The sequence below is a fragment of the Nycticebus coucang genome, chromosome 4 (assembly GCF_027406575.1).
Source record: "Nycticebus coucang isolate mNycCou1 chromosome 4, mNycCou1.pri, whole genome shotgun sequence".
NCBI classification, from domain to species: Eukaryota; Metazoa; Chordata; class Mammalia; order Primates; family Lorisidae; genus Nycticebus; species Nycticebus coucang.
This window is the reverse complement of record NC_069783.1, coordinates 67,521,152-67,535,762: the sequence shown is the minus strand read 5'-3', so window position 1 is coordinate 67,535,762 and position 14,611 is coordinate 67,521,152. Positions and strand designations below refer to the sequence as shown.

Sequence of the window (14,611 nt, the reverse complement as noted above, 5' to 3'; positions counted from 1 at the left end):
AGTGCAAAATAATAGAATAGATTGTATCCAGAAAGATCAAAATAGGAAGAGGCATGTGGAGATAATTGGACCTTCTAGAGTCAGATGAGAGTCATCAGGAAAAGCTTTTAGAGAAAAACACAGGGATAAAGAGACTCTGCAGCTAGGACCCCCATCCTCACCACTCACAAAAGGAATTCAAGATGGACAAAAGACGTAGATATAAGGTATTAAACCATAAGAATTCTAGAAGAAAATAGAGGGAAAACTCTTCTAGATGTTGACCTAGACAAAGAATTTATGAAAAAGACTCCAGTGGCAATCACGGCAACAACAAAAATAAATAAATGGAACTTGATGAAGTTAAAAACTTCTGTATAGCTAAGAAAACAATGAACAGAGCAAATAGACAACCTATAGAATGGGAGAAATTATTTGCAAACTACACATCCAGTAAAGGGCTAATATCCAGAATTTACAAAGAACTCAAAGGAGCAAGAAAAAAACAAAACATCTCAAAAAGTGGCAAAGGACATGAACAGAAGTTTTTCAAAAGAAGATAAATAAATGGCCAACAAACATGAAAAAATTCTCAATGTCACTAACCACCAGGAAAATGCAAACAAAATGAGATATCACCTTACCTCAGTCAGAATGGCTTTTATTACAAAGTCCAAAAACAGCCCAGGTGTGGTGGCTCATGCCTTTAATCCTAGCACTCTGGGGGACTGAGGTGTATGGATTGCTTGAGCTCAGGAGTTTGAGACCAGCCTGAGCAATAGTGAGACCCCGTTTCTACTAAAAAATAGAAAAAACTAGTTGAATATCATGGCAGGTACCTGTAGTCCCAGCTATTTGGGAGGCTGAGGTAGGAGAACTGCTTGATCCCAAGTACTACTTGATGCCAAGAGTTTGAGGTTGCTGTGAGTATGATGAGGTTATGACACTAAAAAAAAAAAAAGAAAGAAAGAAAAAGCCAAAAGCAACATGCTGGTGTGGATGCAGAGGACTGCTTTTATGTCTACACTGTCTGTAGGACTGCAAATTAGTGCCATCCCTAAGGAAAACAACGCAGAGATTTCTCAAGGAACTAAAAGTAGACTGCCATTAGATCTAGTAGTCCTACTACTGAATATCTATCCAAAAGAAAAAAAGTCATTTATTCAAAAAGACACCTGTGCTCAAATATTTATTGCATCACAATTCACAATTGCAAAGATATGGACTCAACCCAACTTTACATCATTTCATGAACTGCTTAATAAAATGTGGGGTATGTACACCATGGAATACTACTCAGTCATAAAAGGGATGAATTAATACCTTTTGCAGCAATTTGGAAGGAATTAAGGATCATTATCATAAGCAAAGTATCTTAAGAATGGAAAAACAAACACTACATGTACTGTTTAATAAATTGGAACTAACTGATGGGCACACATGTGGGAAGTAAAAGTCATTTCTTTGGAAACTAAGTTGGGGGCAGGAGGAGAAGGGGAGGGCAAAAACTCATTTAACAAGTACAGTGAACACTACTAGGATTACAAGCACACTTACAGCCTCGACTCAAGCCATGTAGTAAAAACATTTGTACCCCCTTAAAGTTTTGAAATAAAAAAAAGTAAAGAGACTTTGCAGCTAAAATGTGAGGTGTCCCAGGCCTTCCTCATCCACCCAGCACAGGTGTGGGGTTTGAATCTTTTACTAAGCACGCATTTTGAGATGTTGTAGATACTGAGAAATAGGTATAGTCACTTTCCTATTCTATTAATCAGCCGAAAATATAAACATTTTGATGGAGAAGCAGGTCCAGATAATTAACCCCATAGTTTCTCTATTACCAAGGATAGGGAGGCCATTAAAGTCTCTGTTCCATGGTTTTATGCCTGAGAATGCAGAGAACTGGAATGTGGTGTGGGCAGCTTGTCTCTGCTCCTGACCCCTGAAACCTGTACGCTCAGGGGCTGTAAGTACTGCCACTTACACGGCTGTCCTGTGGCAGTTACACACACATGCCTGCCATTCAGAGTTCTGGAGTGTACGCTGACATCTGCGTGTGTGTGAGGATAAACAGGTGTGTGAGGACGCAGGCCTTGCAGCTCTGCTGTCAGAGACCTCAGGTTACAATGTACCACCTGAAGAATGGCACGGCCCACTTGCTCACTTGCGGACTTGCCCAGGGTTTAATCTATGACCCCTCTACAAGGATCTTCTTACTACAGCAGCAGAAGCTTGAATCGAATCAGAACATTGATTGAAATCAACAATTACTAAATAAGTGGAAAATTAACAAGTACTAAACAGAATATAATTCTTTCCCTGATAAATAAAAAAAAAAATTGCTGTGAAGTCTTATATTTGAAGAGGAGAAAGAATCAAAAGATGTTTAGAAACCTTGGGAAGCCTGGTGGAAAAAGCTAAGTGGACATATTGTAGCTAACCAATGAGGAAGAATAAAGGAAAATTTTACTTACAAACTGAAAGAATATTCTAGTGTAGCAAATATCTTCATACAGCCCTCTGAACAGTGCCAGGATGCCTGAATAATTGCTGACCAAGGCAGGGAATTATCAGTACCACCGCCTCAGAGGGAAAAACATGTCCAGAGTCACACAGAGCCCATCAGAGCTGCCACTGACACTAATACGGGTGGGAAATGTGATGAACCTGATCTGTCTTTCCTGAACTGGTACAATCAATTCTATTATTCTTTTTTCAGACCAAAGCATTTGGCATTTTTTACCTGCTCAGTAATGTTTTTGGCTGAGCTTTTGCTGAAGACTTTCAATGACCAATCTGATTTAGTCATAAAGGTGAATTTGACAGAGATCTTGGTCATATTAACAGTTCGTTGTACAGGTAAAAACCCTGAGGTCTACATCTAGCTGCAAAAAACTGCCTTCCTGCCTCTGGATAAAGCCTTTCAGCCTCACGGTACATGCCCTTGTCCTGAAGAAAAGTTGTTTGAACATGTTTTTTTTTTTTAAAGACAGAGTCTCACTAACTATGTTGCCCTTGGTAGAGTGTTGTGGTGTCATAGCTTACAACAACCTCTAACTCTTGGGCTTTAGCGATTCTCCTCCCTCAGCCTCCCAAGTAGATAGGACTACAGGCACTGCCACAATGCCTGGCTATTTTTTTTTGTTGTTGTTATTATTGTTCAGGCCCAGGCCAGGTTCAAACCCGCCAGCCCCAGTGTATGTGCCTGGACCCCTAACCACAGAGTTACGGCCGCCGAGCTGTATGATTGTTTTTCTCTTAAGAGTCTGACTGCCTTGATTCAAATTTGGCTCATCACTTTGTGGCTTTGTGATCTCCAGCAAACTAGGGAAACTCAATGATCCGTAGATGTGATGGGGATAATAATAGGGTTATTATAGGAGCCCATTAGATAATATGTGAAAACAACACAGTGCCTATTCATAGGAAGCACCTAATATATCTTAGTAGCCATTATAATTAAGCACTTGCCCTGTTTCCCAAAGGCCATTTGAGGCAGATCGAATCTGTAGGAAAAAGGCTATTGATCATGATGTTTGTATTTTCCTGTTTCTAAAAATGTACACTTCTAAAAATTTATAGAAACTAATTTATATCTATTAACTTGGAGTTGTTGGAAATTTTGTTTGTTTCCAAAATGCTTATTTAAGGATGTAAGTCCTATCACTCACTTTAATATGTGTCACCACTATGTATATTATGTTGATTCTTAACACCTATTATGTTCATGTGTGAAACTGAACCCCATAAAAGCAGAGTTTGGGCATTCCTGCTGAAAGGAAGTGAATTAAAAGGGAGGGAAGCAGAGTCTTTGCAAGGAGAAAATTGTTCCTATCTCTCAAGCAGTGTCAGAATGTGGAAATGTTTACAAAATGCTCATTAAAAGAAATAGGAATTGCAAGATAGAAACAAAATCTGGTGCACAAGTTTACACTAGGGAGATAAGAAAGGCTAGGCCCCCTATAGGGGATTTTGTTATCCAATTACTGCAACCTGACTTTTGGGGGGAGAGGAAGAGTGAGTAAGGGGAGGGAGAGAGAGAAAGAGTTTCCAAACTTGTCTCCAGTGACAAGAGACATTTACGCCCTGCAAGATAAAACTGCCACTTAGAGCCCAGGAAAGCTAGATCTCCCCGGGTTGGCCTGGGGGCTTGAGCGGAGTCATGGGTTCCCCAGTCGGACGGCTGTGCGCTCTTCTCTGCCTGGTGGCTCACTCGGTTTCTGGCAGCCCCATCATGAGCCTTGAGCAGTCGCCTCTGGAAGAAGATATGCCCCTCTTTGACGATGTCTTCTCAGAGCAAGATGGTGTTGACTTTAACACTCTGCTACAGAGCATGAAGGATGAGTTTCTGAAGACATTGAACCTGTCTGACATCCCCATGCAGGATTCAGCCAAGGTTGATCCACCAGAGTACATGCTGGAACTCTACAACAAATTCGCAACAGATAGGACCTCCATGCCCTCTGCCAACATCATTAGGAGTTTCAGGAATGAAGGTTAGTTTATATTTTCGCTGATGAAATTTGTCTTGGCCTTTTTTTTTATTAAAGAGTAAACTTATAATGCCTGGGAATGACATACCTGGATCAGTGTATGTGTATCTATATAAGCATGTGTGTGTCTATTTAAGGGTGTATGCATACAAAGACGCACAAATTCAAAGCACGTTTGGTCCATGTCATTTATACGGTCACTTTAGAAACTCAAAAGATACTCAAAAACCTCTTTAAACCAAAGTCACAAAATGTCTGTCATTTTGACATCACAATTGGGTCTTTTTAAAATTTTAATTTAGACACCATGTAATATAAAGAATTAATGTTGGTCTGCTGCAGTATCTTTGCCCTTTTCCAGATAGGCCTCGATTTCCATTTTGGCTGTTAATTGACTAACATATTTATCAACTTTTGCTCAGAATGAAATGATAAAAATGATTAAAAAAAAAAAAAACCAGCCAGTTTATCTTGCAAAATACAAATCATTTGTATTTTGTTCAAATTTTGGATGAGTTTCTGTTTTGTGGCCTTGTTTGAGAAATGTCCATACAGGATGGAAACCTATTTTAGAGATTCTTCCTAAAGTTGTGTTGGGTTTTATGTGACATGTACCTCCTTGAAGCACTGTTTATAGGAAATGTGCATAAAATTTTAATAGTCCAGCTTATCATTTCTGTCTTTTTGAAGAGCAATGCACAAACTAAATTATTGGTGAGGAAAGTGTGTTTGCTGCCCCCATAATCTTTAAATTCAGTAACTAAATTCAATGAGTTATCAAGTTAATCCTTCACTTAATATGATGCAAGTAGGCAAAATAAAAAAAAAATCTTATACCAGGTATCTAGATTATAGTAGAGGCTGTGAGTCCAAAGAAATGAATTCTTTAATACTTATCAATTATGCTTTTATGATCATTAACCTGATATAGAGAGTTTTTTTTTTCCTTTTTTGCAGTTTTTGGCCGGGGCTGAGTTTGAACCCACCACCTCTGGCATATGGGGCCGGTGCCCTACTCTTTTAAGCCACAGGCGCCGCTTGGGAGGTTTTTTTTTTTAAATTGATGTTTGCCAGATGTTATTGAAAAGCAGAAAGGCAGTGGAAGAAATAGCTCAAGATTTGGAATTTCAGAAGCTGGTTGACTTAGTGGTTGGAGATAATTAGCTTTATTTCTCTGAGCTGCAATTTCCTTATCTGTAAACTGGAGGTAATAATATCTACATGGCAGAGTGTTCAAAAGAAGTTACTGATAAAAAAGGGCTCCAGTTGTCATGAAGTGCTGGACAAATTTTAGTGACTGTTAATGAGTTACTTCGTGTTCTAGGACTGGTGTAAATGTTGAGTAGGTGTTCAGTCTATAAAATAGCACTTGCCTTTACAATTTGGTTAACTACCAAAATTTCTATTTGGTAACATATTTCTAATGGAAGTGGCAAACTGAGATTACAGGTTTTTTTGAAGATGAGTCAAAAATGAACAACCTCCTCCTGTAGGAACCCTCCCTCAGACTTCTCAGCACTGAGCCCTCAGCATCTGGCTCAGGCATGGGTGGGAAAATGTTGCTTTCGTCCCCTGGGAAAACAGAACCATTTCCAGTTCTCACTTTTCTTATGGAGGATTTGGATGATCTGGACCATAGTGTGGAGTTCACTGTGCTTGTTGTTACCTGAAAGCAGAAGCCAGTAACATGTGGGCAACCCAGCTGCCCACACTTCTGCCGTCTGCCACTGGAAATGGGCAGCCTGAGGACTAATTTTGCCCTGCTATTGTCTCTCTTCTGACCTGTTTACCCTTCTCAGTGACGCTCCCTAGGCAATAAAGGCCAAAAATTCTCCAAATCTAACTGATTTGGGGAAAACAAATGTCACCTCTGAAGTGGGAAAATGTGCCCTCAATTCCTAGCACAGCTTCATCTTCTCCTTGTGTATGGGGAAGTCAGTTCTCCAAATCAAGGCCAATTTCTTCTGGTGTAAAATGAAATCAGTGCCTACAGTATCGGGTCATTGCAAGAACCAAATAAGACCACACTTTTGCAAAGTACCTGCCATGTGAAATTTGTCCACAAAATTCAGTTTTCTTGCCCAGAAATATTACTCCTCCATCTATTACTTACTGCATTTGCACATGCACCTAATTTCACAGTGAACTTATTTTTTTAATTAGCTTTATTAAGGTATAATTGACACACATAAAGTAACACATATTTAAAGTGTACAATTTGATAGGTTTTGACATATAAAACCATCCACTGAAACCATCACCACAATCAAGATAGTGAACATATCCATTACCATCAGAAGTTTCCCTGTTTGCCTTTGTAATTCCTCCCTTCCTCCCTCCACAGCGTGGTTTTATTCTACACATTTCTCATGCATGGAGCAATCATCTCACTCTCCCATTTTTGGTCTTCTCATGTTCCCTGTCCAAGGAGAGTCAAGTCTCTTTGACTTTTATGGTGGGGGGACTCCCAAGCCATTTTTCTTATCCAAGAGGTCAATGATATATTAAGCATATGTGCCATGCCCATAACTCAATTTAGTCTGGTTCCCAGAATCTTCACCTAATCAATATGTGTTTAAAGCATTGCCTCTGCTTAAGGCATCATAGTAGGACAGAGACATAGAAGGAAGTAAGTCTTGGTGATAGCCACCAGGATGATGGCAATCTGTTTGGGAAAATCCATTAATAGAAAGACAAGTGAAACACAAGGATATAATGATAAGGGTCAAAGGTGAGATACAGGGAGTAAGTGCTCAAGTGACTCCGGAGTGAATTTTCAGGAGGAGAGGTGAGGAAGGGAGAATTTCACAGGGAGGGAACAAAGCTGGAAAGGTAGAGGAGAGGTGAGAACTTTCCAAGAGTCAGAAGAACATATCCAAAGAGGGAAAGTATAGGAAAAAAAGGAATGTTTTGGCAAGTGGTAAATATATCAGTATATTCAGAACAGGAGGGTTTATGAAACCATTTAATTGTTCAACAAATATTAAGTGAGCAATTGAATGTTCCAATTACTGTAGAGGATGAATAGAAGGCTGGATCAGGTGGTTAAGACCTGTACATAGTTGGTCTTGAGAGCCTTGACAGTGAGTTAAACTTGACAGTAAGTGAAGTTTATGTGTCAATGTGTAAGATGATTTTAGATGGCACCCAGAGAAAGCTATGAATCATGTGAAATCATTCTATGTTTTTATTAATGTAGATTTTAAAAAATGCACATAAGTATCAAATCAACTCTCCCTCTTCCATGAATCATGTTGCTTAGGACAAGTCTAAGAGAGGTAGTAAGTATAAAATGATCAGATCAAGCTAAAAGAAATATTAAAAGATTATAATCTAAAACAGGGGCTCCACTGAAATCATTAATACAGTTAGGAATACAGTTGGGGAAATGCCGCCAGTGATGACAGAGGGCAGAGAACCCAGCTGCATGTTTGGTGTAATGAAACCTTTTGATAGGCTGATGGGAATGCCCTCAGGGCTTTCCCTTGCCTGAGGCAAGTGTGTAGGAGCTTGGTGCTCACTGTACAATCCTCAGATAGGAAGTCAACATGATAGCATTTACTAAGACTAAACGACCTTTCAAAAGTTGTTTCATAAACATTTTTCAGTGATTTGAATGCACCAAACTCCATGCCAGGTGCCAGAGGGTGTAAAACTGAGGCAACCAAGCTGGATTTATTATCTTCCATTTCTCCTTATAGAAGACCACACAACCAGAAATCAACTGCTATGTTCCTTTTGGTTTATAGTTGTCAAAGTCCTTGTCAGACTTTGTTATCTAGAGCAGAGGTCAGCAAACTTTTTCTGTAGAGGGCCAGACAGATAGTAGATATTTCAGACTTTGTAGGCAGTTTGTTCTTTGTTGTGACTATTTAATCAGGCCATACACAGTACAGAAATGAACGGGGCTGTGTTACAATAAAACTTTATTTCCAAAAGCAGGTGGCAGGCCCAATTTGACCTATGAACTATAGTTTACCAAGTCCTGGCCTGAAAGGAAGTCTTGTGGGAAGACCAGTGCCCCAGTGGTTATGTGGGATCTCCAGCCATCCACTCATTACAAACACAAAAATAAAAAGCCATGGAGTCCTCATCCCTGAATATCTCCACATGTCCCATCTGAAGGCTCTTCACTGCTTAGAGCACTGGGGACTTTCCCATAAAATCTCCAAGATTCTTCTCAGTTCTCTAATTCTGTGGCTGATAAGCTACTCAGGCAAGGCTGCCTGAATTTTATCCCAGTCATTAGCCCTCATTTTCCATTTTAGTCTTGGCGGCTTAACTCAGTTGGGCATTCTACCATTGACCTTTCAGGGTTTTCTAAGTCACAGAAGGCTGACACTGTGTGTGTTTTCATTGATTCTCTGCCCTCATTCTCTCTGTATTAAGCTTTCTGCATGGACAGGCTACCTTGTTACATAAATGAGCATCTGTTTTTCTCTGAGTCATACTGCAAATACGACCTCGGCAAATTTTGTTTTTCCAGATCTGTTCCAACCAGCCAGTTTTAATGGGCTCCGAAAATACCCTCTCCTCTTCAACGTGTCCATTCCTCACCATGAGGAGGTCGTCATGGCTGAACTAAGGCTGTATACGCTGGTGCAAAGAGATCGCATGATGTACGATGGTGTGGACCGGAAAATTACCATTTTTGAAGTACTGGAGAGCAGAGGGGACGAGGGTGAAAGAAACATGCTGGTCTTAGTGTCAGGGGAGATCTATGGGACCAACAGTGAGTGGGAAGCTTTTGACATCACAGATGCCGTCAGGCGTTGGCAAAAGTCAGGCTCATCCATCCACCAGCTGGAGGTCCACATTGAGAGCAGACACGACGAAGCCGAGGACCCCAGCAGGGGACAGCTGGAAATAGACACGAGCACCCAGAATAAACATAACCCTTTGCTCATTGTGTTTTCTGATGACCAGAGCAGTGAAAAGGAGCGGAAAGAGGAATTGAATGAAATGATCGCCCACGAACAACTTCCGGAGCTGGACAACCTGGGCCTGGATGGCTTTTCCAGCGGACCTGGGGAAGAGGCTTTATTGCAGATGAGGTCGAACATCATCTATGACTCCACAGCCCGCATCAGAAGGAACGCCAAAGGAAACTACTGCAAGAGGACCCCACTCTACATCGACTTCAAGGAGATTGGGTGGGACTCCTGGATTATTGCTCCGCCTGGATATGAAGCCTACGAGTGCCGTGGTGTTTGCAACTACCCCCTGGCAGAGCACCTCACGCCCACGAAGCATGCGATCATCCAGGCCTTGGTCCACCTCAAGAATTCCCAGAAGGCTTCCAAAGCCTGTTGTGTGCCCACAAAGCTAGAGCCCATCTCCATCCTCTATTTAGACAAAGGTGTTGTCACCTACAAGTTTAAATATGAAGGCATGGCTGTCTCTGAATGTGGCTGTAGATAGGAGTCCTGTGGCTTATTTAATACTTGTAAATGTGTATATTTGGTGTTCCTATTTAATGAGATTATTTAATAAGGGTGTACAGACAGTACAGGCTAGCTGCCGTAGGGAAAAGGACAGGTTAGTTTCTTGCAGGAAATACATACTTTACTATCTGCTCTAGTCCCTTCCAATCTGTTTCTCTTTGTTCTTGCCATTTCCTGGCAATTCCAACTCCATGTCCTTTTGGAAACAACAATCCCTAAGCAAAATGCAGTGTCAGAAGACACATATTATGTATGTGTATGTGCACATACATGAACTTAAGCAAATCTTTTGGTTCTTTAGGGGAGGATTAAATTCACATACATACATGACTCACTCAACGTGCACATGTTAAAGATCAACAGTGCGTTCTCAGTCACCTCTTCTGAGTAGGATTATGACCAGATAATTTGCATCAGGACTTTAACCATCCAAGGAAGTATTACTTTCCCTAAACACTCTGGAAAGGTAAATGTAGCTTTTGTCAGTTGAGTTTGCCATTGCTCAGACCTGGTAAAGGTCGCTTCAAGGGAGGGGTTATTTGATGCCAAACGGCTTCAAAAGTCCTTAGAGGTACAACAGCAAAGAACGAACCCTTGGAGGACCAGAGGGCAGTGCCTGGTGAGGACAGGAAAGCAGGAGGGACTTCAGGATGTGAGGTGTTCCAGAGACAATAGGACAGCAAGGCTGTGTGTATCCCCTGTTACTGCTACCAGGGGTGGAGGGATGGCACAGTTCTCGAAGGAGAGAGAGGGAAAGGACACAGATGCTATCCCCAGATGCAGCTGTAAAATCAGAAGCAGTGCTAAATGGAGAATTAAATCGTTGGTACAAAATAAAATATATTATCAAAATCCAAGAGGAGGAAAGGCACACGGGACCTGTTTGTTGGGCTCTTCGCCTCTTAGTATTTTTCTTCACTTGTTAGTCTTCTCCCTGCCTCCTCACTGCCGTCTTCCTCTCCCCGCTTCCTTCTCTGTCCTGGTGCCTCACGTCCTCCTCCCCTTCCTGTGACCCCTGTCTTCCTCGGCCCTCGTTGCTCATACTCTGGGCTGCAAAGAGACTCCTAAAAGCTTGTGTTCTTAGGGTAAAAGAAGTTAGTGTTCTACTTTTAAAATTTACCCCAGATATTAAATTTGATGTTATTTTAACGATATGCTTTATGAAATGTTTTGTTCACGAAAAACACTTAAGTATTAGAAAAAAAAAAAAGAAACAGAGTCCCATTTAAACAAGTGAAGTAATGAAAAGACCTGAACAAATGACTTGAAAGGTAAGCCTGAATTTTGAAATTAAGTTTGCTCCATGGTGGAAACCCAGTAACCTTCCCATCTTCTCATTTTGCATCTGGCCAGGACTGGGGGGCTGAGAAGTGTTCCCGCCAGGAATGGACTGGTGGGTCTGCCCAGCAGGTGGCAGGGTGGAAGGACATATTGACTGTGGCTCCAGGCTGAACCCCTACCTGCTTCCCCAAACACATCCCAGGTTTGTATAGGAGGAGCCAGAGCAGAGAAGTTCCCAAACCTCTCTGGCGTCTCCAGGCAGCAACTTGGATGGCTCACACTGGACTTGGGAATGTGATTTTCAGTACATTGTCCCCATTCACCCCACTTACCTTAGGAAAGCTTCCTTAACAAGTCCGGGAAACTATCAGCTTCCCTTTAAGAACTACTTAAGGTTATAAACTCATGTTGCACTAGACAGTGGAGGTGGGGAAAGCTATTTTGAAGACTTATTGCCCAGTTTGGACCTCAGTCCCATACATTTATTATTCACTGGTGTCCAGAGGGAAAATCCTAGGGATTGCCCACGGAGGAGTCATATTTTGATCATCAGTGGGTAAACAACGACTGATCATTTGAGAAGGTCAGGCAACTCAGAACACTCATTTGTGGAAAAGCCTCCAATTAACATGATGTCTGTGAGTGCTGAGGGCATGTGTGTCCGTGTGGCTGGTTTGGGATAGCCACGCTCAGTATCCTCACTGGAATGTGGTGCATTCTGTATACTCCATGCTACTCAATGTACATTCACAGACTCCATGGTACTTCTTATTCTACCCTTCTTAAAGGGTATAAAATAAGACCTCAGCTGACCAGGATAGCTCTGGCTAGATCAAATTTTTCTTTGTGTTTGAAATATGTAAGAGAGTGGTATGCTGGTAAATACCTTGCAACCAGCAACTTGGGGTGGGGGAAAAAGCCCCAATTCGTGGATTTCGATGATGTAAATGTCCATTTCAAGCTTCCTGTGTGATGCCAAATGGCTTGCAAGAGTCCTGAAAACTTAGTCAGCTCTCAGGAGCCACGTACGAGCTCCAGCACACTGCTGACAGTAGCACACTTTAGAAGCTAAGGACGGGCCAGCTCTGGCTTTCCACCGTGCATGCTGCTGGCTTTCCCAGCCTGCTTGGAGAAACCTTGTCTCAAGCACTTACAATCACTCGTCTGTCAAAGGGGTGCTAGGCTGAATCTAGCTATTATAGATGTTTCTCTGTTACCAGTAAACCACATTTCTATGATCTTTTTCTTCCTTAGAAAAAGGAGTACAGAAAGTCACATATTGGTCATTCAAATGGTCAGTAGTTGTATTTTTCTTTTCTTGCCTTCTTTTTATCAAAAAGGAAAAGACATAACCAGCAGGAGAGTTCTCCTTGTTCCCCACACCCCCGGCCAGCATGCCTGCACCACCTCCACTTCACTGCATTGACAGGAAGCTATAAAATTGTCAGGTCTTTAGAAAAGTAGAACTTACTAACATCTTCTCTGGCCGTAGACCTTCTGCTATGTTCTGCACTAATCTTCTTTTTATGGCAGAATTATCATCATTGAAGTTGATAAACCTACATGACCCTCGAGGAAAATTGTCGCAGAAGGACTTGGGCAGCCAACAACCTAAATATTCATGTAAACATTTCTAAGCTTCCTGCTATTTATTGATTGATGTATTTATTTTTGTAATATAATGTGGAATACTAAATAGTTTATTTTTATGTCTTTGCTTCCCTCTTGGATAGGGTAGTCTTCTGTGCTTTTCAAATAGAATCTTTCCTTAGAGTACAGCTCACTTACAGTACGTAGTCTGTATTTTCAGCCCTCTCTCTTTTTGCGTCAAAATATTCTGTTACTCTAAGGAGTCTGCCATAAGCTTGCCATAATTTTGTATATTTGTGTCTTGTAGGCATGCTGTGAGCCCCTGAGTATATTTACTGATTTGTAAATAGCAGAGTTTTAACTGAAGTGTTGATGTTCCAGAAATTATTTAACCAATGAATTGCCATGACGTTCCATGAAGTGACATTGTCAGTTTGTCAGAATAGGCAAATATTGTCGGGCTATGAGGGGACATGAGTGCTACTCAATGAACAGGGGCAGTATTGAATTCACTGTTTTCATCCCAAAGAAGGGCCATCCCCTATGGCCTTCACCAACCCACCAATTCAGAGACTCAATTTGACAAAACTATTTGCATCTGGATTAACTCCCCTATAAATGTCAAAAATGTTAAATTACAATTACCAGAAGAGTCAGCCTCAAAGTGCCTAATTTATTCCTGTTGAATAATTTTTGGTTTGGGAAATTAATGATATAAACCTTTTCCAGAATGATTATGAAATGTATCGGTATTCTTTAGGATTTACAGTCTTCATGTAAAAGATGTTTTCATATAAAGGAATGTCACATGTTACTTCTTACCAAATTTTCAACAAACCATAAAGTACAGCACAGTTTGGGCAAAAAGGATTCGCGATTTGTTTCGAACACAGAAGGGACAGTGTTCTTTTTAAGGATGGTAGACCTTTTCAGAGTCATTGTGGGTTGTAGCTCTTTGTAGGTCTGCAAGCTCACATGTGGTGAAAGAGGAAATGCTACTCTGACTCTGCATTTTTTGCTTCTAAAAAAGGACATTTGAGTTTTTATATGACATGGAAGGGAAGTAGACAGCACAGTACCATGGCAGCATACAAAGGTGTTCCTGCATGTGGACTTGTGCTCATAAGGTAATAACCCTATCAAGGAACGACTGGTGGTTGTGACCCACATGTTTCTATCACACTCAAACACTGGTTTTGTGAGCGCCTCTCCCAACAGTGGTGGGGTGACCACTCTGCCCACCTGCCAAGCATCCACGGACGTGGACAATCCACTCACTGTGGACACACCAAATCAGCTGAAGTGTGTTCATGTTCTTGGGTAAAACCTGTTCTTTCTTCACCAAATTGATGTAGTGACTACAGGAATAAAAGGAAAGTGGAAACAAATGTTGTACCCTGTGTTCATAAGCTAAATATGTACATTCAAAGTTGTCTTGTTGAATAAAATGGAAAAATTATTTTGGTGAAAATTATTTGCAAGTTATTTTTCCCTGAGATGAAATCCTTTTTGCACCTCTCTCTCTTTTTTATGTTTCTGCTTCACAGTATATCTAGATGGGATAAAACCTGACGTGAGTGGCCTGAAGGAACAATAAGTCATTTTGAGCTTCTAAGCGATCTCACTCAAGAGTGGGATTTGGTCATCATGTGGTTCTCCCATTTCATATGACTTGGTGTGAATCCCATATGTAGAAAATTAAACTGGCTTCTCATTGTCAATAACTGGACAATATTTTTTCTTTGAATTCTAGATAAGGGAGGTTGGGGCAACAGGCTTGGTTAGCAGACAGACCCTGCTAACTGTTCTGGAAGGAAGTTCATT

General features: G+C 41.1%; 1 protein-coding gene across 1 annotated transcript; it reads left to right on the top strand.

Annotated features, from left to right (window-relative positions):
* Positions 1-3,983: 3,983 nt before the first annotated feature.
* BMP10 (bone morphogenetic protein 10) lies at positions 3,984-14,239 on the top strand. The gene is made up of 2 exons (XM_053588980.1): positions 3,984-4,475; positions 8,959-14,239. The coding sequence occupies exons 1-2, from the start codon at positions 4,142-4,144 to the stop codon at positions 9,891-9,893; spliced, it is 1,269 nt and encodes a 422-aa protein (XP_053444955.1). The 5' UTR covers positions 3,984-4,141; the 3' UTR covers positions 9,894-14,239.
* The last annotated feature ends 372 nt before the right edge of the window (positions 14,240-14,611 follow it).